This window comes from Rhinoraja longicauda, chromosome 24 (assembly GCF_053455715.1).
Source record: "Rhinoraja longicauda isolate Sanriku21f chromosome 24, sRhiLon1.1, whole genome shotgun sequence".
Classification (NCBI taxonomy): Eukaryota; Metazoa; Chordata; class Chondrichthyes; order Rajiformes; family Arhynchobatidae; genus Rhinoraja; species Rhinoraja longicauda.
Genome location: NC_135976.1, coordinates 17,321,041 through 17,348,969, shown reverse-complemented (window position 1 = coordinate 17,348,969; position 27,929 = coordinate 17,321,041). Strand labels below are relative to the sequence as shown.

Sequence of the window (27,929 nt, the reverse complement as noted above, 5' to 3'; positions counted from 1 at the left end):
GAGAAAAACAATTTGATTTTCCAGATCTTGGCCCTAGTATGTTCCAGATATTGGCGACTTGCTCACCACCAAAGAGAGAGTTGAAAAGCTTTTGTCTGAATTGAATCCTTATAAAGCCTGTGGCACAGACGGCATAATTGCCAGAGTTTTGAAATCACGTACTTCAAGCATTGCACCAATCCTCCAGATATTATTCCAGAAATCAATTTCTACTGGAGAACTACCGAGTGATTGGCGTAATGCAAACATCTCTCCAATTTACAAAAAGAGCGACCACTCAAATCTAGCCAATTATCGTCCAGTATCCTTGACTTTGTCTGCAAACTACTTGAACATATTATTCATGGCCGTTATGAGGCATTTTGAAATACACAATATACTAGCTGACCAGCAGCATGGATTCCGCAAGGGCAGGTCTTGCGAGACCCAGCTCTTTGTCCTGGTTAATGATCTGCAAACAATCCTGGATAACAGAGGGCAGGTTGATCTTATTATAATGGACATTAGCAAGGCCTTCAACACTGTTCCCCACCATAGGTTGATGGCTAAGCTTCACCACATTGGCATCCAAAATAACATCTACTGGATTGATTCATTCCTCACCAAACGACATCAAAAGGTTGTAGTAGATGGTGAGTCATCACAACAATCTCCAGTTGAGTCCAGCATGCCACAGGAAACGGTGTTGGGACCCTTGCTGTTCTTGAACTACATCAACGATCTGCCTGACAATCTGTCTTTGAGAGTGAGACTCTTCGCAGCCGACTGTATTGTGTATCGAGAGATCAAAGCTGCTGAAGATGCCAAGGTTCTTCAAAATGACATAAACAATCTTTGCAATTGGGAAACCGTTTGGCAAATGGGTTTCAATTACACCAAATGCTTTTCCATGAGAGTTACTCGTAAAGTCAAGCCGATCATAAACTGGTACAAGATGGGAGACAACCTGCTTAAAGAAGTTGATCACCACCCATACCTGGGAGTGGAACTCACATCTGGCCTAGCCTGGAACAGACACATCTGGCCTAGCCTGGAACAGACACATCTGGCCTAGCCTGGAACAGACACATCTGGCCTAGCCTGGAACAGACACATCTGGCCTAGCCTGGAACAGACACATCTGGCCTAGCCTGGAACAGACACATAAAGCAGATTGCCACAAAAGCAAACAGAACTTTGGGCCTTCTCTGGAGAAATTTATCCAGTTGTGACAAACCAACAAAGGAGGTAGCGTACAAAACACTTGTCTGCCCACTGTTGGAATATTGCCAGACAATGTGGAACCCTCACCAGAAAAATAATATTGACACCCATGACGTGCAGCACGGTTTGTTTGTGATGACTACTCAAGACAGTCAAGCGTCTCCGATATGTTAAATGGCCTTGGCTGGGAGTCGCTGGAGTCAAGACGCACCAAAGCCCGCATATGTACTGTCTGCAAAGAGACTCATGGCATCTTCCCCAGTAACATATCTCACTTCATTCAATCCAATACCTAGAAATTTACAAAACAGTCCCCAGGTCACATCATTTATACTAGAATTGGAGCAAACAAAAACAGTCACTATATCCATGGACAATCCCAGAGTGGAACATCCTTCCCGACACCACCAGATGTGCACCAACCTTGTCACTCTTCAAGTCACAGCTCGGCAACTTGGACATGGATCATCTCACCAAACGTGCCCACATAAAAATCTAAATAACCTTTTTGCAACCAGTACCCATGCGAGCGAAACCTGCACAAGATAGCCCAGCTGTCGGTGGTTGTGTAGTACAAAACAGAAAACAGAAACAGAAAACAAGAAAAAAGTGAAAGACTAATATCTTAAAATCTGTCTGGAATGGGATTGAATTACACTTTTTAAAAGGCCATACTTCATAATTGTCAGGCATATCCATAAAACATACACAACTAATATGTAAGTCATCCAGTCTTTCTACAGAAAAAGACTACATTTAAGCATTCTGGCTGCTTTTTGCAATCTGTCTGTTGTAAGGTTAGACACCTAATAACACCATCTCTTTGTAATGATTACTATAACATGAATGTCAGTTCTAGTAAGTTGATGGATTTTAGAGGCTGTTGTTTCCTATTTCTGCACCTTGCCTGCAGTGCTTGTTGATTTAGTTTCTATTTCAGACACAAAATCTTCATTCCGAGTTGCTTGTAAGCATATCCCAACATTGAGTCCATCTTTCATGACTTATTTCAAGATGGATGCCTTAACAGTTTTGTGTGATCTGATTTTGGTAACAGCACTTACATACTTGCTTTCCATGTTGTCAATTTGGTCATAATGGTCATTTGGATACAAGAAATCGCAGACGCTGGAATCTCGAGCAAAAAACATAGTGGTGAAGGAACTCAGCAGGTCAGGCAGCATCTGTAAAGGGAATAGACAGGTAACATTTCAGATCGGGACCCCTCTGACTCGAGTCTGAAGTCTAAAGAAGGGTCATATGAGTTGGATAAAGCTCTGCGAGCTAACGGAATCAAGGGATATGGGGAGAAAGCAGAAACGGGGTATTGATTTTGGATGATCAGCCATGATCATATGGAATGGCGGGCAGGCTTGAAGGACCGAATGGCCTCCACCTGCAACTATTTTCTATGTTTCTAAGTCATTCCCTTCAGAGATGCTGCCTGACCTGCTGAGTTCCTCCAGCACTTTTTTTGGTTGTGACTCTCATTTTTCTCCTTGTTTTAATTCAACAATTGATCTTTTTTTGGTGTGTTGATTGGGCCTGGACTACTGAAATGTTCACCACTTTCAATAATTTATTTTATACTTCTAATACTTACTGAGTAGCGTTAATTAAAAGCTTGTTTTTCAGTGCTAATCCCTTTCCATCAGTGCCTGATATTTTTCATCTCAAGCCTTAATATAAGATCCACAATTCTTATTCATCCTCAGCAATTAGACCAATGATGTGAGCAACATGTAGATGGTGAAGAATTCTCCTTGGTATAGATGTAATTGCAGTAAAATTCTTCAGAGTTACTTTCTTTAGGTTTTCAGGAAAGAATTTGAACAGAATGAGGGGAAGAGAGGAAATGCCAGATGAACACATTGATCTAGTAGAAATCCTCTCCAACAATTCTCATCTGAGACTTTGCAATCTTTTGCCTGTACAAAATTCAGTGAGTGTAGATGAAAGCCCGTTGGGCACAATGGCAGGAGCAAGTCTAACTCCATAGTGCACCAAGGCCACATGCAGATTGGAAGAACAGGATCTCATATTTTGCTTGGGCAGCTTGAAACCCAGTGGTATAAACATTGATTTCTCTAATTTCACATAGCCCCAACATTTCCCTCCCTCCAACTCTCCCCCACCCTAGCTGTCCTATTAGTTCCACTGTTCGCATCCCTGTGTCCCTTCATTATCACCTCTTCCCCAGCCAACAATGGGCCATTATGAGCTCCAGCCTTCCTTGGTCATCTATTGTCGGCCATGTTATGTTCTGGCCTTTTCCTACCTCAAGATCCCCCACCCCCTACTTTCAGTATGAAGAAGGGTTCCAACCCGAAACTTCATTCATCTTTTTTCTCCAAGGATGCTGCCTGACCCGCAGAGTTACTCCAGCACTTGGTATCTATCTTCAGTATAAACTGGCATCTGCAGTTCCTTCTGACGCCCATAGTAAACCAACCTCGGTTGTATTTTTTTTGCCAATTCTATTGGATGTGGGCGCCATTAAAACAGTTTAGTTGACTTAATTTGCTCACAATTCACACCTCTTGTCCTTATCTTGCAGCCTTTTGCCTTTTTTTCATCTCTGCTCTTTGTCCATCCATTTTCCAATTTGGCCCGCTCGCTATCACTATCAAAGGACACAAAATGCTGGAGTAACTTAGCAGGGTCAGTCAGCATCTTTGGAGAACATGATCGAGGACGAGAAAGGTGGGACGGGATAAAGTCAGGCAAGTGATAGGTGGATAAGTGGTAGAACACCCGTTTCCACCTCTCATTTGTTCATTGATTCACATGAATCACAAATGATTCATTTGTTCTTTGTACCTTTTCATACCTCTAGTTTCCCTCTCCCCTGACTCTATGTGAAGAAGGGTTTCGACCTGAAACGTCACCTATTCCTTTTCTTCAGGTTTGCTGCCCTTGCCTGACCCACTGACTCCAGCATTTGGTGTCTATCCTCCATCTCTCATTCACCTGACTTTGTCCTGTCCCACAGCTCTTTCAACTTTTACCACCTACTACAATCAATCATCAAAATATCGCCTATCCAGTGATGCCGTCTGACCCGCTGAGTTCTCCAGCACTAGTTTTTTTAAACCTCATTTGTTCAGTGTTTTTGTGGCCTCCTAAAAGCTGACAATGCAGTGGATGTTAATATAAATCTAATAACAATCTAAAAAGTACAGCCCCGAACTGCTGGAAATCTACAATGACGCCAGTAAATGCTGGTAATCCTCAGCAGGTCATTGAGGTTTTGGCGTGAAAGGGAAAAAGATTAACAATTTAAGTTTCTGACCAAAAAAATGTCCTGTTCATTTTTTGACAGATTACTTCAGTGGAACAATATCTCAAACCAAGCCTTATTAGCTACAATGTTAAAACTATTTCTTTTAAGCACCTGAATTGGGGATTTTTGTTTTAGTTCTAGGTGGAGTACAATGAAATACAACCCTGATTTTAGCTGCCTTATTCAATTTAAATATTTTGCACTGCTTCACTGAAGAATAAATTATAAAAATATGTAGAAAATCAATCGCATAAACTGAAATAAGGCAACTCATTTTCATCCGTCATCAAATAACACAATTCGGCAACCTATAACTGCAGGTGTAAACATTTACTGTGATCAGAGGGTCCTGATCCAAAACGTTGCTGTCCTTCCTCCAGAGATGCTGCCTGACCAGCTGAGTTCCTCCAGCACTTTGTGTTTTGACGATGTATTTGAATGAAACCAATACCAAGACTGGTGCCAATTGTTGCTGTTCCACTACTTCTTCATTTCTAATTGCATTTCCGCAAGGCTTATGTTAATAATTGTTATGTGTGCCAAGGTATAGTGAAAAGCTTTGTTTTGCATGCTATCTAATCTGATTGGATAACATAATACAGCAATACATATACTCATTTGCAATAGGTATTCCGAACGGGAAGACCTGGGTTGTTTTAGACAATAGACAATAGACAATAGGTGCAGGAGCAGGCCATTCAGCCCTTCGAGCCAGCACCGCCATTCAATGTGATCATGGCTGATCATTCTCAATCAGTACCCCGTTCCTGCCTTTTCCCTGTACCCCCTGACTCCGCTATCCTTAAGAGCTCGATCTAGCTCTCTCTTGAATACATTCAGAGAATTGGCCTCCACTGCCTTCTGAGGCAGAGAATTCCACAGATTCACAACTCTGACTGAAAAAGTTTTTCCTCATCTCCGTTTTAAATGGCCTACCCCTTATTCTTAAACTGTGGCTTAAACTGTGATACAGAGTGCAGAATATAGTTCTCAGCATTGTAACGTTTCAGTTCCATAGACAAAGCCCAATGTCCCCAATGGAGTAGAGGTAAATTAGACAGTACCCTTGCTTATGTTTTAGTTATAGTTTCAGAGATACAGCGTGGAAACAGAACCTTCGGCCCACCAAATCCACTCCGACCATCGATCAGCCAAACACTATTCCTATGCTTTCCACCAATTTACAAAAGCCAATTAACCTACAAACCTTCACATCTTTGGAATGTGGGACGAAACCGATGTACCCGGAGAAAACCCACGTGGTCACAGGGAGAATGTACAAACTCTGCACAGACAGCACCCATGGTCAAGATCGAACCAGAGTCTCTGGCGCTGAGGCAGCAGCTCCACCACTGCGCCACTCTGCCACCCTGTAAGCCTGATAACAGAGGGGAAGAAGCTGTTCCTGAGTCTGGTGGTGCGCGTTTTCAAGCTTTTATACATTCTGCCAGATGGGAGCAGGGAGAAGAAGGAATGACTGGGGTGGAACATGTCTTTGATTACGTTGGCAGCTTTTCCGAGGCAGCCTGAAGTGTAAATGGATTCAATGATGGGTAGTCTGGTCTGTGTGATGGACTGGGCTGCATCTACAACTCTCTACTTTGTGACGGATGTATGCTTTATTCTGCAACTCCCTTAGTAACCCATGATTGCAAAATGTACTCGGGTTTAGTTCTGGTGTTTGAGTATTTAGACTAGTTACCAAAATAGAAGCAATCCAATCAAATATAATCCTGGCCTTTCTAGTCGTGACTGATTTCATAGCTGAGAGTCAGGGCATTGTGCATTCTGCTGTGCGCATCACAAAAAAAAATGTGAAAAGCACCTGAGAGACTGCAGATGCTGAGAATTTTGTGGGAGGAATGATTCAGCTTCTCCGGGCCTCTCTGGCATCCTGCAGTGTTTTTGTCGAAGTTATACAGTTCCCAGCTTGTATCATATCATATCATATCATATATATACAGCCGGAAACAGGCCTTTTCGGCCCACCAAGTCCGTGCCGCCCAGCGATCCCCGTACATTAACACTATCCTACACCCACTAGGGACAATTTTTACATTTACCCAGCCAATTAACCTACATACCTGTACGTCTTTGGAGTGTGGGAGGAAACCGAAGATCTCGGAGAAAACCCACGCAGGTCACGGGGAGAACGTACAAACTCCTTACAGTGCAGCACCCGTAGTCAGGATCGAACCTGAGTCTCCGGCGCTGCATTCGCTGTAAAGCAGCAACTCTACCGCTGCGCTACCGTGCCGTCTACCATACAAAAATCAAATGTGAAGACTAGTTTCTTTTTTGTACTTAAACACTCTATATTTGACTGGGCAAAAGGCAGCTGTGGGTTTGATCTGCCTATTGTGCATAACTTTAAAGTGAGAGGGGCAAAGTTTAAAGGAGATGCGCAGGACATCTTTTTTACATAGAGGGCGGCTGGAATGCTCTGCCAGGGGTGGTGATTGAGGCAGATATGATAGTGGCATTGAAGAGGTATTTGGATAGGCACCTGCATATGACAATAGACAATAGGTGCAGGAGGAGGCCATTCGGCCCTTTGAGCCAGCACCGCCATTCAATGTGATCATGGCTGATCATTCTCAATCAGTACCCCGTTCCTGCCTTCTCCCCATACCCCCTGACTCCGCTATCCTTAAGAGCTCTATCCAGCTCTCTCTTGAATGCATTCAGAGAATTGGCCTCCACTGCCTTCTGAGGCAGAGAATTCCACAGATTCACAACTCTCTGACTGAAAAAGTTTTTCCTCATCTCAGTTCTAAATGGCCTACCCCTTATTCTTAAACTGTGGCCCCTTGTTCTGGACTCCCCCAACATTGGGAACATGTTTCCTGCCTCTAACGTGTCCAACCCCTTAATAATCTTATACGTTTCGATAAGATCTCCTCTCATCCTTCTAAATTCCAGTGGACGGACACGGATAATGCGCAGGTGGATAAGAGATATTCTAGGCGTCATGTTTGGTATAGACATTGTGGGCTGAAGGGCCAATGCTTGTGTAGGAGGGAACTTCAGAATCTGGTTTATAGCAAAGATAGACACAAAATGCTGGAGTAACTCAGAGATGTTGCCTGACCCGATGAGTTACTCCAGCATTTTATGTCTATCTTGGCCCTATTCTCATGCTGTACTGTTCTATGTTCTTTGTTTTACAGTAACTTTTAGGATCTTTTTCAAGACATTTTAATCCATTGAGTTTTCTTTCAACAGTGTTTTAAAATTGTAAACTCAGGAATGTGATTTTCTTGTAGTCGTTTGTCAAATCCATCTATTATTTTGATTAATGTTCACATGTTAGTTCCAGGTGGTTTAAACAAAAGTGTCGTTTGTGGTGAAGACACATCGTAACATCGGTTTGATTTTGTTTTGCAATTCTTAAAATGCCTCCTGTTAAATGTATGCCTATTTAGCCTTGTACCTTTGACGCGTTATGATCTGACAAATGACACGGTTAATAACCAGTGTTTCATTGACCAGATGTCTGGAGAAGAAATTTATTTTTGGTTGCTAGTTCTATACACATTCGGGAGTATTAGCTGCCAATTGAATTGCCCTCTTGACATTTGGTTCCATTGAATCCTGTATGTTTTGTTTAGTTTAGAGATACAGTGTGGAAACAGGCCCTTTGGCCCACTGAGTTCACGCCAACCATCGATCACCCATTCACAGTAGTTCACTCGCCGTATAATTTCTAAGTTTTACCAAAATATTTACTGGGTGGCACAGTGGCGCAGCTGGTAGAGAAGCTATTTATTCACAAAATGCTGGAGTAACTCAGCAGGTCAGGCAGCATCTCGGGAGAGAAGGAATGGGTGACGTTTCGGGTCGAGACCCTTCTTCAGACTGAAGGTAGAGAAGCTAGCTGCCTCGCAGCGCCAGAGACCCGGGTTCAATCCTGACCTCGAGTGCTGCGGTGTGGAGTTTGCATGTCCTGTCACGTACGGCATGTGTTGCCTCAGTTTCCTCCCACATCCCATAGACATGAAGGTTTGTTGGTTAATTGGCCTCTGTAAATTGCCCTTGGTGTGTAGGGAGTGGATGAGAAAGTAGGATATTGTAGAACTGGTGTGAACAAGTGATCGATTGTTGGCGTGGACTTGGTGGGCCGAAGAGCCTGTTTCCATGCTATATCTATCAATGATTCGGTAACTTGCTACTTACATGTAGGATTCAACCAATTTTAGTATACTGTACAGAGACACAAAAAGCTGGAGACAGGCGGCACCTCCGGAGAGAATGAAAGGGGTGACATTTCGGGTCGAGACCCTTCTTCAGTATACTGTGTTGACTACTTACAATGCTGCTTCCTCGGTTTTAGGAAGACCAAATGTAAATTGGATAATCATCTTTAGTTTAGTTTTAGTTTAGAGATACTGCGTGGAAACAGGCCCTTCGGCCCACCGACTCCGCTCTGACCAGCGATCCCCGTACACTAGCACTATCCTGCAAACTAGGGACAATTTACAATCTTTACCGAGGCCAATTAACCGACAAACCTGTATGTCTTTGGAGTGTCGGAGCACCCGATGGAAACCCACACAGTCACGGGGAGAACGTACAAACTCCAAACAGACAACACCCGTAGTCAGGATCTAACCCGGGTCTCTAGCAACTCAACTCAACCGCTGTACCACTGTGCCACCCCTTATAGAACATCTCCATTCAATTTGTTATTGAGAACATCTCTGCTTTCAAAAATGCTCTAATGAGGCTCATCTGAAACTTGAGAAACACCACTGACCTTTTCATTTGGTGGTTCAAGTTCAATATATCAAATTAGAACGACCATTCCAGTTTGTTTTTGATGGTAGCTTTGGTAATAATTCTGCTGTTCGGATTTATAACTCCTCTTAACCCATTAATTGTTTCTTGAACAGTGCCATTAGTCGTGCATAACTATTTCATAAGTCATAGGAGCTGAATTAGGCCATTCGGCCCATCAAGTCTACTCCTTTTTCCCTCTCAACCGCATTCACCTGCCTTCTCACCATAATGCTGACACTTCTCCGCCTTTCTCTGTCTCTGATAAACTTTCAACTTTTCTCAACCTGAAACATAAGCTGTGATAAGACACTGGAGACTGCAGATGCTAGAATTTTGAACAAGTGCTGGATCAGTGGCTCGGGCAGCATCTCTGGAGTACACGGATAGGTGACTCTTTAGTCCAGGATCCTTCTTCAGACTGCATGAACTCAGCGGGCCAAGCAGCATCTGGGGAGGGACAGATTCATCATTTCTGTTCCTTTCTTCATAGATGCTCCAGATCTGCTTTTCTTTTAGATTTCAGATACCCACCACCTTCAATGTGTTAGTTTTTACTCTGTGCATGATCACTTTCAGGAATTGTGTAACATTCTTTTCCCCAGTTACAAATATTCTGAGTAGAAACCACAAAGGCTCAGCGCTCATTAAATTTATCTTTGAAGTAAAAGGAAATTACTAATTCATATTAATATGCTTCATGAAGATTTCTGCTTTAATTTCCCACCAAAGAACTGCAGTATATTTCTGCTCTAGCTTCACTTGACAATAGCCTTATGGTATAATATTGAACAGCTGTGTGCTATCGAAAGCTCTGGGGAGCATGCATTCGACGATAATGTAACCCAGCTGTGAGTTTCAGCTAACCTGGTCATTGTCTGTCTCTGCCTCTTCTTTCCTTTCCTCTCACTCGCTCTTTCATTTCCTCTCGCCCTCTTTCGTCCCCTCTGTCTCTTTTCTATTCTCTCACACTCTCCCTTTCTTTTCCTTAGTTTAGTTTAGAAATCCAGTATGGAAACAGGCCCTTTGGCCCACCGAGTCTGTGTCGATAGCGATCACTCGTACACTAGTTCTCTGGACAATTTACAGAAGCCAATTAACCTACCAAAAAAAAGAGACAGAATATACTGTAATTCTCAGCATTGTAGAGCACCCATTCCTTGGACAAAGTCCAATGTCTGCAATGGGGTAGACGTGAATCGGTCAGTAGTCTAGCTTATGAAGGATCGTTCACCTGATAACAGAGGGGAAGAAGCTGTTCCTGAGCCATGAACCATTCTAAAATTACTTTTAAGCATTTCTGTACCACATTGAGTAATATCAAGTGTCCGCCACCTGCTCATTTGATAAATTGGGGTAGTGTTTTATTATTGTGCTCACTAGGCTCCCACAATAGATTGGAAATGTAATGATTTATACCACTGGGCACTCTTGTCTCTGAAGTAACTTCATTTGATATTCTTTTGCAGTCTGAGCCAGAGGGATTCTCCCATTTCCACCTGTATGTGTGCGCTGCTTTCCTCATCAAATGGAGAAAAGAAATTTTGGGTGAAGATGACTTTCAAGTAAGTAATTAAAGCCTGTTGAAGCACATGTTTATGTAAACACAAGGAACTGCAGATGCCAGTTTACAAAAAAGGCACAAGGTGCTGGATTATTAAGCGGGTCAGGCAACATTTCTGGAGAACATGGATAGGCAACATTTCAGGCCGGGACTTTTCTTTAGATCACTGGATATGGAATAATCTTAAATTACTTTTTTTTTTAAATTAATTTTATTTAAATTTTAACAAAACACATACATGTTACAGCTCATCGTACCCAATGATACCTAGATTATAAATTTGATTATACATTATAAATTCGATTATACATGTATTGTTCTGTATTATCTCCCCACCCACAACCCCCCCCCCACCCCCCAGTTAGAAAAAAGGAGAAGAAAGAAAGAAAGAAAGAAAGAAAGAAAGAAAGAAAGAAAGAAAGAAAGAAAGAAAGAAAGAAAGAAAGAAAGAAAGAAAGAGAGAGAGAGAGAGAGAGAGAGAGAGAGAGAGAGAGAGAGAGAGAGAGAGAGAGAGAGAGAGAGAGAGAGAGAGAGAGAGAGAGAGAGAGAGAGAGAGAGAGAGAGAGAGAGAAAAAGAGAGAAAGAAAGAAAGAAAGAAAGAAAGAAAGAAAGAAAGACTGACTGACTGACTGACTGACTTCCGGCTAATTTCTTATTAAATTCTTTTTAAGGGTATCAAAACAATCCTGAAATTAAATATTTCCAATTCTTAATCCTAGTTTTAAAGTGAATGGGTTCCAAAGTTTCAAAAAGAAATCATATCTATTTCTCAGATTATAAGTAGCTTTTTCTAATGGGATACAGCTACGCATTTCTGCATACCATCTTTCAATTCTTACACATTTTTTTGCTATTGCTATTGCTATTTTGAGAAATCTTTCCTGATATTTATCTAAAATTAATCTTGGTAATATTCCTTTCGTATCTCCCAATAAAAACAACCTTGAATCCAATGGTATGGTCTTATTCATCAATTGTTCCAAATAGTTTTTTAGGCCTTTCCAAAAAGGAGTTACCTTCGGACATGAATCTTAAATTACTTATACACATGTCTATTTTTTGACTGTGTGAAGTTTGTACTCCGTGTGACCATGTGGGTTTTCTCCAGGTGCTCCAGTTTTCCCCCACACTGCCGCAGATGCAGGTTTGTAGGTTAATTGGCTTCTGTAAATTGTAAATTGTCCCGAGTGAATGAGGAAAAACCTTTTCAGTCAGAGAGTTGTGAATCTGTGGAATTCTCTGCCTCAGAAGGCAGTGGAGGCCAATTCTCTGAATGCATTCAAGAGAGAGCTAGATAGAGCTCTTAAGGATAGCGGAGTCAGGGGGTATGGGGAGAAGGCAGGAACGGGGTACTGATTGAGAATGATCAGCCATGATCACATTGAATGGCGGTGCTGGCTCGAAGGGCCGAATGGCCTACTCCTGCACCTATTGTCTATTGTCTATAATGTTAGTGTATGGGGTGTTCGCTGTTCGGCATGGACTCGGTAGGCCGAAGGGCCTTTTTCCACACTGTATCTCTAAATAAATGCCCTTGAAGAGAGAAGGATCTCAACCCGAAACATCACCTATCCATGATCTCCAGGGATGCTGTCTGACCCGCTGTGTTACTCCAGCACTTTGTGTCTTTTCTGAGCTTGGTCTGATATTTTTCACAACTACCAACTCAACCGTGTGATTGATAATTAAAATATAGTGTCTCCTAATAAATAGTGCCATCAAAGTTTGTGATTAATGACACTTCCATCATGATGTTACCGTTCTTGTTCATCTCGAATTTTATGCATCCATCGTACATCCAGACACATTGACAGATCATCAGACATCTACTTTGAATTAGTTTAGCACATTGGCCATTTTAATGATATTAGAGTGAATTTCCTTGAAATACATGCATCAGTAACTTCTCTAGAAATTATTTGTCAAGTGTTGGAGTTAAAAAAAAGCAGCTCCGAGATGTTGATTAAATGATTCAACATTAATCAATGCAAGTGTCATTTATTATCTACACCCACCTGCCATAAATGAGTTACTACATAGCAAATCTCCAAAGGTAAATCTCACTACATGCGCCATTGATTGACGTTTATGAGTAAAACCCTTTTAAGCAAAGTTTCATGATAAATAAAAGCGTACATATTTGCAGTCAGTTCTACTTTAATTATAAGCGAAGTCAATAATTTTAAGGCATCATAAACAAAGCTCCAAAGATTTATGGATGTCATCTGAAGTCTCATAAGATCAGATCACAAGACATAGCAGGCAGATTTAGGCCATTCAGCCCATAGCTGATCTATTATTCCCTCTCAACGCCATTCTCCTGCCTTCTACACGTAACGTTTGACACCCTTACTAATCAGGAATCTGTCAATCTGTTATAAAATTACCCAAATGACTTGGCCTACGCCGCCATCTATGGCAATGAATTTGACTGGAAATATCCTTTCCACATTCACTCCATCTCAGCCTTTTATTATTAGGTAGGTTTCGGGTCACAAAAAGGAGGGTTAAATGGGAACATAGAAACGGGCTCTTTGACACAACTCGTCCAAGCCAGCCAAGTTGCCCCCATCTAAAACTAGTCCCAGTTGCCCGCGTTTAGCCTGTATCCCACTCAACCTTTTATATTCCATGTACCTGCCTAAGTGCCGTTTCAATGCTGTTATAGTACCTACCTCAACTATCTCCTCTGGCAGTTCGTTATGTACACCCACCACCTTCTGAGTCAAAATGTTGCCCCTCAGGTTCCTGGTAAATTTTGCCCCTCTCACCTTAAACATATGTCCTCTTGTTTTTGATTCCCCTAACCTCAGTAAAAGACTCTGTGCATTCACCCTTCAATTTCCCTTATTCATTTACGATAAATGAAAAAGTTGCCCCTCGGGTTCCTATAAAATCTTACCCCTCTTACCGTACACATAAGTATGTTCTCTTGTTTTTGATTCACCTTTTATCCTCTCCTATTCTCCTATTCTCTTGCGCTCCAAGGAATAAAGTCCACCCCGGCCCAAAATCTCCCCATAACGCAGGCTCGAAAGTCCTGGCAACATCCTCGTAAATTATCTCTGCACTCTTTCCAGCTCAATGACATTCTTCCTATAGCAGGGTGAGCACAATTGGCCACTTTGTGCACTGACCAAGCCCTTAGGACTTGACTTGTGAAATTGACTTTATTTGCTACTTGCACCCTTTCCACCACTGGAAAACCTTTCTCCAGTGCTGCTGGAAATGTAAAATGTTTTTTTTCATTCTGTTTGCAGTCCGAGCCATGACATTTGTGTCAATTATTGATTCCATTTAATAGAACACTCCGAATCGACTTTGTGAGAACATTGTCAGGGCTTTTACAAGCATGTATTTCTATTGTGTCTCAAACAATTTAACATATTGTCATATAATTTAAAGGTAATCCCATACTAGTCAATAGAGTAGTCATGCATTGTTGAATTTCTTGTAAAAAAAAACTAGCCCAATAGAACGCTAAATCCCAGAAGCTTATATTTTAGCAACTTTCCAATACCACAAATTAGATTTTCGCTGTGGTTGGTTGGTAAACAGTGACAATTAACTGAGGTTTCTTTTGTAATGTTGCCAGAAAGAGTTTGGTAAAGTAAACGAATGGGTGCTGTCTGTACGGAGTTTGGATATTCTCCCCGTGACCGTGTGGGTTTTCCCCAGGTGCTCTGGTTTCCTTTCATTCTCCAATGACATACAGGTTTGCAGGTTAATTTGGCTTTGGTAAAAATTGTAAATCTTCCTTAGTGTGTAGAATAGTGCTGGTGTACAGGGTGCTCGCTAGTCGGTGTGGACTCGGTCGGCCGAAGGGCCTGTTTCAGTACTGTATTTCGAAACTAAACTAAAACTACTGATTAAAGTCTACTGGTTTTGATCAGAATGGTCATTCCAATCAGTTGGGAGGCCATGTATGAAGACCTCCCAAAGAGACCTTCAATAGGAGCAGGGTTCAAGAGCAACTAACCAGCAAGCTTGGACAACTCATTGATCAGTACAAGACCATGCCTTGTAATGTTACCCGTATATCCCTGTTTGTATTGTGCGGATGCAGACATCTGTGTATAGAAACAGATATTAAATCTAGAATCTTTCCCATAAAGTCACTATTATATATTGGGTGGCACAGTGGTGTAGCTGGTAGAGCTGCTGCCTCACAGTGCCAGGGATCTAGACTCAATCCTGACCACAGGTGCTGTCTGTGTGGAGCTTTTTCATTCTTCCTGTGACCCCCGTGTGTTTCCTCCAGAAACATCCCAAAGACGTGCAGGTTTGTAAGTCAATTGGCCTCTGTAAATTGCCCCTGGTGGATGCAAAAGTGGGATAACATATAACTAGTGTGAACAGGGTAACAAGATGGTCGGCATGGACTCAGTGGACTGTAGGGTCCATTTCATTCAATCAATCAAAACAAAATCAATCAACCAACACTGGTAGTTGACCATTTCCCACAAAACAGTAACCAATACTACCATTGTGATCTTTGTGGTAGGTAATAGTTACACATCTATTCCTGCTATTAAACTAGTGAAACAAATACAAGATTATGGCATGTACATGATTTTTTTTTAAATTTAAAATATTTCCACATTGCTATTTTTAACCACCAAATAAAATTTGTTAATTTAAATCAGAAATGTTATATAATGGAATATTGGAATTGAAAGTTGATTCTGTTTTGTTTTAATATTCCAAATTACATGATAGTGCCTTTATCATTAATGAGGAAAGTATAACGAAAACAGGGATCGCAAGCATTAACTGTAAAAATACATTGAAATAAATTCATTACAAGTCTCACAAAGGGCAACTGATTAAATTAGTAAACTACTTCTGATCCGAACAACTGAAAGCATTCCCAATAGGAGTTTTCCATAAGAAAAGCCAGAATAATCTCAAGAGGACCTGTTGTCAGAGAAAAATGGATGTATTCTCAACAGTTCTTTTTAATGAAAGAAAATTAATCGAACATTCTCCCTGATGTTTTCGATATGTCCAGTTAGATTCAAAAATCACACTCGGAAATTAATCTCATCTTCCCTGGGTCCCTGAATGTAACAATAAACTGTGAAAATCTGAATAATAATCGTACAGCTTGGCATATGAGCAGTCTCAACTCCTGACAGGCAATTTGAAAATTCTGCAAATAAGCTTTGCTCCTTACTCAAATTGCAAATGTTTTACAAGGGCAACACTTTGGACTTGAGGAGCATGGTTTGTTCTGAAGAGACACAAAAAGCTGGAGTAACTTAGCGGGTCAGACAGCATCTGTGGAGAACAGGAATAGGCGACGTTTTCTTTCTTCAGACAGAGTCAGGGGAAAGGGAAACAAGAGATATAGACGGTGATGTAGAGAGATATAGAACAAATGGATGATATGCATAAAAGTAACGATGATAAAGGAAACAGGTCATTGTTGGCTGTGTGCTAGGTGAGAACGAATACAGACAGCGAAACTCAACAAGACGATTTTGAAGCTGGTCTGACTTGGGTGGGGGAGGGATGGAGAGAGAGGGGATGGATGCAAGGGTTATGAAGTTAGAGAAATCAATCATCTTACCACTAGGTTGAAAGCTGCCCAAGCAAAACACGAGGTGCTGTTCCTCCAATTTGCATTTGGCCTCACTCTGACAATGGAGGAGGCCTGGGACAGAAAGGTCAGTGTGGGAATGGGAAGGGGAATTAAAGTGTTTGGCAACTGGGTCCTGTTGACTTCTTTTGTCAAGCAATGCAACAGTGAGAAGTTGATGTGGTGAGCTTACTTGTTCCTATTTAGAGTCATATAGTCATACAGCATGGAAGCAAGCCCTTCGGCCCATCTTGTCCATGCCAACCAAGATGGCATGCTAGTCCCATGTGCTTGTATTTGGCCCTTATCCCTCTAAACCTTTCCTATCCATGTACCTGTCCAAGTGCTGTTATAGACCTGCTTCAACTACCTCTGGCAGCTCACCATCTGTGAGAGTGAAAAAGAGGGTGGTGGGTGTATGGGATGAGCTGCCAGAAGAGATCGTTGAGCAGGTACTATAACGACATTTAAATGACACTTCGACAGGTTCATGGATAGGGAAGATTTTGAGGGATCTGGACCAAACATGGACAAATGCGACTAGCTTAGTTGGGGCACCTTGGTCAGCATGGACAAGTTGGGCCAAAGGGCTTGTTTCTGTGTGACTGATTCTTTTGCTCTCTATATTGATACAGTCAAAGTGTTCCGTTGTCTTTCTGAGCCCTGAAATATAATCGCTCACCTCACCTCACCTCATTTTTAGTTGTTATTTTTATAATGTTGAATACCTCACTGGTTGTATTGTTTTCATTTCCAAATACCTAAAATGGCAGATAATTTTGGAAGCTATTACATTGATTTCTCCTCCAAATGGACACTGATCACAACCTTGAAAAATGTGCAGTGTACGTATGAACATTTGAAGAGCTGTAACTTGCAAGGCTGTGGCCTAAGAGTTGAGAAGTAGGAATAAATTACAAATTATTTGATGTGACATGATGGGGAAAATGGCCTCCTGGTGAGACTGAAAATCTCTGTTTCTATTGACTCTGGATACATTAGACTTAATGCAGAACAACAGCAGAACAACAGTCAACACAAGAAATGTAATCGTGGAGAAAAAAGGCGAATAGAATTTCGAGAAGGGACTTAAATGAGCAGAATATTATTATTTTTAAAATTCATGTTCGTAAGTCATAGGAGGAAGCAATTTGGCCCATCGAGTCTACTACGCCATTCAATCATGGATGATCCATCTTTCCCTCTCGACCCCATTCTCCTGCCTTCTCCCCATAACCCTTGACACCCATACTAATCAAGTATCTGTCAATGTCTGCCTTAAAAATTCCCAATGATAAAAATTAATTAATTTATGCTAAACATTTCTGCTGTTCAGTTCTAAAGTACTTGGATCACTTCTTTGAAAACATCCCATTATTAACCTAAGCACCAATGCTGAGGGTGAGCTACTGGACTGGGTAAACATCAGATTATTCTGATCTTTTTATGTGGCAGACATGCAGTTTTTTTTAGTTTAGTTTAGTTCAGAGATACAGCATGGAAACAGGCCTTTCAGCCCACTGAATCTGCACCAATCCCCGTACACCAGTTCTATCCTACACGCTGGGGACAATTTACAAAAGCCTATTAACCTGCAAACCGCACGACTTTGGAATGTGGGAGGAAACCAGAGCACCCGGAGAAAACCCACACGATCATAGGAAAAACATACAAACTCCGTACAGACAGCAGCCTTAGTCAGGATCGAACCTGGGTCTCTGACGTTGTAAGGCAGCAACTCTACCATTGCACCGCTGGTGCTGCCCCTGCACCACCTGTGAGCAATGTTGGAATTCTTATACAACCGCAGAAACCCGAGAATCGCAATGTTTTACCACTGGCTAGAAAATGACCACTAGAATTTGCTTAGAGACTGGCCAAGCTCATACCACACGACCACTTGGTAGCTGGCGAGAATAGGCAAGACTTCTAATAATCTGAAGAAGGTTTAGCTCAATAACTCAAAGGTGAGGTATAAATCGATTATATAATATATTCCTGATGAATTTACATTTATTTAACACCGCAGTAGATGCTAATTCTGAATGGCACTGTTGAAATATACCTCTTAAGTAATTAGCAATTTCTAATGGAATAATTGAACTGCTGTGGATTCAAATTAGATGGTACTAATTTAGATGGTACTAATTTGCCATGGTTTTGCATGGTGAGTTTTGCGTACTAATTTTCCATAATTTTTCATGGAGACTCAATGATCCCTAATTAAAAATACGCATAAAAATACGCAGAGAAGTGACATTTGTCTGTATAGAGTCATAGAGTTGTACAGAATGGAAACAGACTCTTGGGCTCAACCTGTCCACCCACAATGCTGAACAAGTTGGCATTCTGGTCCATTCCCCTTTGCGAGACCGTAAGTCATAGGAGCAGAATTAGGCCATTCGGCCCATTAATTCTGCCTTCTCCCTATAACCTTTGAACCCCTTACTAATCAAGAACCCAACAATTTCCACTTTTAAAGTACCCAAAGACGGCCTCCACAGCTGTCTGAGGCAATTACTTCCACAGACTCACCATTCCTCCTCATCTCCATTCTTCAGTTTGAAGTAGGATCTCAACCTGAAAAGTCACCTGTCCATATTCTCCAGAGATGCTGCCTGACCCGCTGACTTACCCCAGCACTTTTGTGTTGATCTTTGCATTTGTCTTGATTTTGTCCATTTCAAGCTGAAATTTATTTTCTTCATTTGAAGGGTCTACTGATGTTGTTGCAGAATCTACCAACAATCCACTGGGGTAATGAAGAAGTTGGTCTACTCTTAGCAGAAGCGTACAGACTTAAGTATATGTTTGCAGATGCTCCTAATCACTATAGACGATAAGTGATTAGCAGAAACACTGAGAAGTGATTGAAACTCCTTGCGGTCATTCAAGTCAAGATCACAGAAGCTTTGTTGACTCAGACGGCAAAACTTTTAACTACTGTGAAAGTAGTTTCTATTTACTTGAAGCTTTTCTTAAGTCGGAGCAATTCTGAGATCTTACTCAGTGTGCTCTTAATGATGCCTTGCTAAATCTTTGATACTAGGTTATACATAGTTCTTAATTGCAAAGGATTTAAAAGGCATTATGGCGTGTTTCTGTATAATATTATCATGTATATGTCCTTAATTTGAACTACTGTGAGCTTATCCTGAGAAAATTAGTTTAAGCACTTGGGCTTAGTGTGCATAAGGCAGATTAGTTAAAATCTACTCATTCTAAAGCACAGCTGACATCCAATTTGAAACATTTTTAAATGTGATTCTTTTACAGATATAAATTTCCCTTCAGCTTCATTTTAACTTTACCAACAATTATTTTGTGGTAAACTCTAGCCGATTTCATGAGGTGAAATCATTTTAAATAACTTTGATTTCTACTAATTATCATTTTTATAAGCAAATTGTTTCACTTTAATGTAGAATTTGGGAAATTTGGAAAAAAAGTTTATTTTTCTTAAAAGACCTGCTTTATGATGAATGCTGTTATATTGGGGGAAAAAAGCCAACTGTATTGCCAATAATGTTGAATTCAAAATATACTTAAGCCATTCAAGATTAAAATATGTTTCTCAGGTATATCCTTTTCATTTATGTGCCTTTTGACCTATTCTATTTATGTAAAGTCAAGAAAATACTGCAATATTTTTTGCTTTGAAAAGTGTGAATGATGCGAGTGAAGTTCTGAACACATCTTTTTTTCTCCTCTTGAACAGCTAATAATTTATAGATTCCAGAGTTCTAAACAAATAGTTTTTGTGCAACAAAAATATATATCCATATATATTTTAAAATATATATAATATATGAGACCTGAGAGACAGATTTTCCTGTTGATGGCCAACATAGAATAAAATCACGGAATTTAGTTTCTTACTCATTAAACTGCTTGTTTGGGAGGCTGATATTTATAGTGTTTTACAGAAAGTTTATTCCCATTTACTGGACCAGGAAAGCAAATTGCAATAACCGGTGTTCCCCTCAGTTTGCTAATTGTTTCCAAGCATTCCCAAGAAAAATGGAGAACACACAAAATGCTGGAGTAACTCAGCGGGTCAGGTGGCATCTCCGGAGAAGATGGATATGTGACGTTTCGGGCCAGGACCCTTCTGCAGACTGAGGGGTCCCGACCTAAAACATCACCTATCCATGTTCTCCAGGGATGATGCTGGACCCACTGAGTCGCTCCAGATTTTGTGTTTTCCCTTCGCAAACCAGCATCTCCAGTTCCTTGTTTCTACAAAAATGGAGGAGAGATAGGTCAAGGGAACAGACGTTCAGATTCGGAATAATGGATTAGAGAGGCAGGCAACTCAAAGGGGCTGAAAGGTGTACCTCTATTTCTGTGAGTGAGGATGTAGATAGAGATGGACAGTTGGAATTGAGGTGACACCCATGCCCTGACAAAATGTCAATATATTCTAAGGTCGAGGTGGCCTACTCTTGCTGTTACTACTACCCCTGTTCTTGTATTCAGGGACCATTGTCCTTACAGACGAGCTGTTTCCTACTGGATAAAGCAGGCTGCATTATTATTCCAATAGCCAGGCTGCAGACCATCGATCTCAGGCAGTTCCCACCTGATAAGCTGGGTAACCTCCGGATAAATTATTGGGAATTAGGCTTGGAACTCAAATGAATAATTACACGATTATGAGTCCTTTTTTTACAGTTAGGATCCAGAGTCAGTCTTCTCCCATTTATACCCCTGATCATTTTCAATGGGTTTAAGAAAGTAACATTTGCTTACTTTTATATCTTGCATCATTCTGTGGTGAGGTTGTTTGAAACTGTTATCTCGAGGCATTTTTTTGTAAATAACTGCCGAGAAGAGGTGGAACAAAATATGGGGATTTCAGAGGCTCACAAATATACTTGATTAATTTTTATGTAACTAATTTTATTTTTGGCTTTTCAATTTTTAATGCGAAAATGACAGATTTCTTTTAATTTGTTTTGTTTTTAATTTTATTTAAAGGACAGATTATTGAAAACCACTCTGCTGTAATTTTACTATTTGTGTAAATATCAATCTGCATACAGTAAATAACAAATGTTAATTTTTTTCATTCAATTTCTAGCGAAAAGTGTGTTTTAATTAAAATTTAGGAACCTGCGGGAAATATTCACAAAGTCAGGCAGCATCGGTAGAAAGAGAGAGAGAGTTGATGTTTTCAGTTTGCTGACATTTTATCAACAACCTAAGATTAATTCTGTTTCATTTTAGGTTTTTATGCTTTTTGATTACTGTGCTTTAATTTCCTGTTTTTCAAAAGGAATAGTGAATGTGGTGATTATTTCCTGGGCTATTATGTAAATGTGTAAATTCATGAATATATTTGTAGTCTGAACTGCAGATTTTGTTTCCATGTTTTATATTAGTTCACAGATAGCTGCATTCTGGTTAAAGTCAAGCACATGGATTAAAGCACAATTAATTTCTTTGATTACATTTAGTTGGACGCCAGTGAATAGTTTTTGTTTTCCCTCAAAGTACAGCTCCTTGGCATCCCAGTTGCTACTGATCTTAGAAGAGATTCGCTACTGTAAGAGGGGTCAAAACTGAAAAATACTCTTGATGTTTGGTTCAGTTATGCACAAAGTAAAAATTGGGAATAGTTGGCTGGCTTCAAGGCTGGGAAATAGCTATCTGCTTTAAAGAAGCTTTAAATACTATTTTAAACTGGCAAATGAACACACTGTTATAATGTTGCAGATGTTTTCATTCAAATGTGAACAAGAGAGCTACTTAAATATGTTACCATAATATACGTGATACAGATCCACCTGCTACTGGGCCAGAAAGAGGAAAGCAAGTGGTATTTTGGCATTTGCGTTCTATGATGGAAATGTGAGCAGAAATATCATGAACACTTGTAGCCTTGCTAGTTTTCTGAACTGTACAGGCCTTGTACTGTTTTGCAACGATTGTATTTGGCATCTGGGATTGTAAATACGAGCACCATGTCTAAGACTGAAAATACTATCAATAGCTGCACTGTCAACAACCGAAAAGATGTTGCATGGTTTATCCACAATTTCCTTAGACCTTTTGGATATAAGTGAATTATGACTGTGACTCTCCACCTTTTCACTGTGCGGGGTTTTAACATCATATTAACGATCACAAAGGCACATTTCTTTTCTTGTGGTCATTTCTTGTGTAATAGGTCCAAATGACGTCTTTTTTTAAAAATGTGCATCGTGCAGTAGCAATTATAGTCCTGTTTTGGAAATTACATAATACAAGATGTTTCATTTAAATAGTTTTACAAAAAAAATGCAGAACCACATAATGTAGCAAACACAGCAACAAGGAGATTGTGCTTGTCAGACCTTTGTCATTACTTTTACTGAAAACTGCCAAAACTTTTTTACCATGTTTTTTTCTGTAGTCAGTGTTATTATGAAGCTTTAAAAATTAAATTCCTGCTCCACATTAGTCAATGGCCTTTGACTTTTATTTCATCTATACAACATATTGTGCACCTGCAATCTGTGATTGTATTAAGAAGAGCTGGAACGCGTGGGTTTCCTCCCACATCCCAAAGACATGTGGGTTTGTAAGTTAATTGCCCTCTATAGATCGCCCCTAGTGTGCAGAGAATGGATGCGAAAGTGGGATAACACAGAACTACTGAGAACAGGTGATCGATGGGCAGCGTGGACTCGGTGAACTGGAAACAGAGCAATTAAAATATTGAACCAACATAGGAGAAAGGTTCAGACATTTGATAAAATTCGTCTTGTCTGTAGAGTTGACCATACAACGAAATGTTGCATCTTTTCTTGATAAACCAGTGAATCTATTAAAATGAGACAGTTTTACAGATATGTGCAATTTCATCTGTGCAATAAAATTTGAAATTGGATTTTAAAGTACAAATTTACTATTTTGCTATGCATAAAAACAAACAAAATAGTGTCCCATAATTTCCCGAGTAAACATATCGTAAAAGATAGAATTTCATATTTATATAATATTTGTAGTATGTTTTGCTTCTTACCCCCCTCCCAAATACAGCTTCCCTGGTGTCCCAGTTGATGCTGACCTTAGAAGTGGTTTGCTGCTTTAAGGGGCTATGTTATTTTAATTCATTCGAGGGATGTAGACTTTGTAGGCTGAGGCAGCATCTGGTTAGAACATAGAACAACACAGCTTGGGAACAGGTCCTTTAGCCTCAACATCTGGACTGAACATGATGCCAAGACGCATTTCTATCTGCCTTTTTAGCTTTTATTACAACACCGTTCCATAAGTTTATATTTCGCGGCCAAATTATAACAGAAGCAAGTACCTATGTGGAAACCTCGTTGTTACATCTACATCATTGTTCAATATCTTGGGTGTGCATGTCCCGAACTTAGACTATTTCCTCAACCAATCTAGAGATTTTGCCTTCACTAGGCAGAGGGTGGCATGGTGGCGCAGCTGGTAGAGCCGTTACCTCACCACGCCATAGAGCCTAGTTCCAACTTGACCTCGGGTGCCGTCTGTATGGAGTTTGCACGTTCTCCCTGTGACCTTGTGGGTTTCCTCCGGGTGCACCAGTTTCCTCCCACATCTCAAAGACGTTCTGGCTTGTGCATTAATTGGCCTCTGAAAATACAAAATTGCCCTTCATATGAAAGTAAGATAACATAGAACTAGTGTGAACAGGTGATCAGTGTTCAGCCTGCACTTGGTGGGCCGAAGAGTCTGTTTCAAGGCTGTATCTTTAAAAACTTCCGAAAATTAACCCTTCCTCAGAAGTTTGTTCCAGGTTTATTTTTTCTGGCATTCTTATTAAAACTCTGATTCTCAATGGGTTATTATTAATTTTCCCTATTTAACCAGAAGGGTACTCGTGATTTGTCTTTTCAATTCCAGTTGTAACTATTATATTTGTATTTAGGATCCTTTTTAGGTGGCTCTCTTGAGAAATGGAGAGCACACATTTTAACCTTTCAAACAACTCCGCCATCCGACACCAGAGGTGAGCACTTCTACCCTTTTAATTTCTCAATTTCAAGTGCACTTTCATGTAAAATTTTAACATAGTCATCACGTGACCTTGATTTAAATTAGTCCACAAAAAGGTATTCATTCCAACTTGCTTTCGCCAGTGTCAGTCATCAGGTTCCTGTAGGTCTTTTACTTTCACGTTGTCATTTTTGAATGTAGTCAAGCTCCAACTTTACTGAGGAAGGGTTCCGACCCAAAACATCATCCACCCTTTTTCTCCAGAGATGCCACCTGACCCACTGAGTTTCTCCAGCACGTTGTGTCTATCTTCGGTGTAAACAAGCATCTGCAGTTCCTTCCTACACTCCAATTATACTTCCTGCATAAGAATGCTTAGGTTTATTGTTGTCATGTGTACTGAGGACAGTGAAATGCTTTCTTTTGCACGCTATCCAATCAGATCAGATAATACTAGTCATTAATACATTCAAGACAAACTCAAGTACAATATGTAGAGCAAAGGGGAAGATACAGAGTGCAGAATAGTTCTCAGCATTGTAGCGCACCAGTTCCAAGACAAAGTCCAATGTCTCAAATAGGGCAGAGGTGAATTGGGCAGTACCCTAACTTATGGAAGGACCATTCAAAAGCCTGATAACAGGAGAAGAAGCTGTTTCTAAGTCTGGTGGTACACGCTTTCAAGCTTCTGTATCTTCTACGTGGCAATAGCGGAGAGAAGAAGGAATGACGGGCAGCGTGAAGCATAGATGGAGTCAATGGTGGGGAGTCTGGTTGGACTGGGTTACATCTACAACTCTCGACAATTTTTTGAAGTCTTGGGCAGAGCTGTTGCCAAACCAAGCGGAGATGCAACCAAACTGTGTTTTCTATGATGCATCGGTAAGATCCAGAACATGGGACATTATAGGTTTTGTTTTTGCAAATGCTGCCTGACCTGATTTTTTTTTTACATTTTAGATTCTCTTTGCAGATTCACAGCATCTTTTCTTCCTGACCACAATTCATTGAGCGCAAATGTTTCTTCATTTGCCCGCTAGTTCTTTTGCCAATCGCTTTACTTCTACGTTTTCTGATTACAGATCCTTTTGCTTCTGAAATCAGTTTCTCCACTTTATCACTGAGGTAATACATAAATCTGTAGGTGCTGGAATCTGGAACGTAGTACCAAAATGCTGGAAGAACTCAACAGCATGTGCGGAAAGATAAACCGATCAACGTTTTGGGTCAGGGACCCTTTCTCAGACTTGGAGGTAAAGTAGGTGGGTGTCCCTCCACAGAGAATGCTTGACCAGATGATTTTTTCCAACGCTTCTGTGTTTGCCATAGAGTCATAGAGCTGTACAGCACGGAAGTAGACCCTTTGGCCAACATCATCTATGCTAACCAAGTTGGAATACTTGGCTAGTCCCATTTGTCTGCATTCATCCCATCACCCTCTAAACCCTTCCTATCTATATCTACTTATCACTTAATATGTACGAAGAAACTGCAGATGCTGGTTTATGCCGAAGACAGATACAAAATGCTGCAGTGCAGGCTAGGCAGCATTTCTGGAGGAAAGGAATCGATGACGTTTCAAGTCAGAACCCTTCAGATTGAATTCAGACTTGAGTCTGAAGAAGGGATCCTTTTTTCCAGAAATGCTGCCTGACCAGCTGAGTTACTCCAGCATTTTGTGTCTGTCTACTTTTCATCTCAGCTGGTTACAATTGTAAACCACCCTTATCAAATCTCTTCTTCAGCTTCCTTCTCTGTTTTAAAACCTGCCCTATTTTTTCCAAATAACAGCAGACCCTTGCATCTGAAAATTTGTGCAGTGTGGTAGTGCATGTAAAGGGGAAAACTATTGAATAATAAAAGCATTCTTGATTGGACTCATTTACACTAATAGGTTTAAACATGAAGCCTTCAATTCTCCGACCTCAATCTGCCAAATCAACACTCCAGACATGTCAGTGCCATTTCCCTTGAATAATTCTACTGTCAAGGTGGATTTCCTACAGAACAGAAATCCACCATCGGTTTTGTACATTGGGAAAGGGCACAATATCCACTGAAAGCACGAACTCCAGAAGCATTGATGTATTTTAATGAATGTGGACCAGGAACATGCACTTGTACGGTAATGAACCTGACACTTGCCAACTTCTTGCAACTCTCAGAACAAAGGCATTACTCTTGGGTAAATCAACCTTTATTTTCATATTTTTGTGCAGAGCGTAGCTTTTTTTTGCCTTGTCTGAACTTGAATGCTGTTTGTGAACTGCAAAATTCTATCCCGAGTTAATTACAATTTAAATAAAAGCTCATTGAGTTGGAACAAATGCAATTACTTCATGTGACTCCTAATTGACTCTCTTTATTGCTTACACCATGCTGTAATTGACTGGTAATAGCTTCTTGCATCCATGTTGATTAATTAATATATTCTCTAAGGATAATACCCTCTTTATCATTGCTAAAATGATCTGACGTTAGGTGTAATCCATGTGGAGGAACTGATACCATCACACACTTATGCATTTGGAGATGTAGACCAACTATGCAAATAAGCGATGAATTCAGAACTTTCAAATACCTTTGGTAAGAAAGTTTGCTTGGAGTATTGTGATTTGAATTGTAATTTTTTTAAAGTATTCGTGAAGGAGGAGTATGGTATGCCTGCCTTCATTGGTGGGGGCAGTGAGCATAAGAGTCAGGAAGTGGTAATGCAGCAGGATTTTGGTTAGGCCACATTTGGAGTATTGTGTACAGTTCTGGTCACCCCATTACAGGAAAGATGTGGAGGCTTTGGAAAAGGTGTGGAGGAGGTTTACCAGATGCTTGAATTAGGGGGTATATGGTATCAAATACTAGAGGACAGTTTTAAGGTTAGAGGGGCAAATTTTAAAGGAGACTAGACCAAGTGGACTCGTTGGGGCCCAAATCTCTCCTGCATTGGTGCAGCACCCTCTCCTCCCCCACTCCCCTCCCTCCCTCCCCCTTCCCCTAGACGGCGGCGGCGGCGGCTCTCCCACTGTTGCTGCACCAATGCTGCTGGACTCTGGGCGGCGTGGGGCAGGCATTGAGCCGGCCGGGGAGAAGAGGTGGGATGGGGAAGCCGAGGGCGAGACCAGCGCCAGGCCTCGGCCTCCACCTCCACCAAGGCCGACACCGCTGCTGCTGCTGCCGTCTTTCCCCTTGGCCCACCTCAGGTTCGGGGTTAACCGGTCACGTGCAGGCCCAGGCTCCGGCTGCTTCGCCCGGCACCAGGCCTGGCTCTCCCGCTGCTACGGAGCCGGCAAACCCGCCCCCAAGAGACAGGTACCCGAGATTAACGGGCCCCAACTGCGCAGGCGCAGATGCGTTTTTGTTCTGTACACGCGCAGATGCGGCGGCCATCTTACGTAAGTACCAGATCAACAGGGTTCCAACTGCGCATGCGTGTTTTTTAAAACTTTAAAATGTGAATAACTTAAAAAATATAACACCAATTCGAATGAAACTTCATCCTTAGCACCGCAGGATGATGGTGAGTAAGGTGGCCCTAAAATTGTCACACTATTGTGTACCGT

General features: G+C 41.0%; 1 protein-coding gene across 3 annotated transcripts in view; it reads left to right on the top strand.

Moving 5' to 3' along the window:
• The window catches only part of LOC144605450 (TBC1 domain family member 22B-like), a 187,687-nt gene extending 164,836 nt beyond the window's left edge, over positions 1-22,851 (top strand). For all 3 annotated transcript variants that reach the window (XM_078420722.1, XM_078420721.1, XM_078420720.1), the window contains 2 exons: positions 10,732-10,827; positions 19,122-22,851. In XM_078420722.1, the coding sequence (XP_078276848.1) occupies positions 10,732-10,827; positions 19,122-19,250 (225 nt within the window). In that variant the 3' untranslated portion in view covers positions 19,251-22,851. The remainder of the gene's footprint in view (positions 1-10,731; positions 10,828-19,121) is intronic.
• Positions 22,852-27,929: the final 5,078 nt, after the last annotated feature.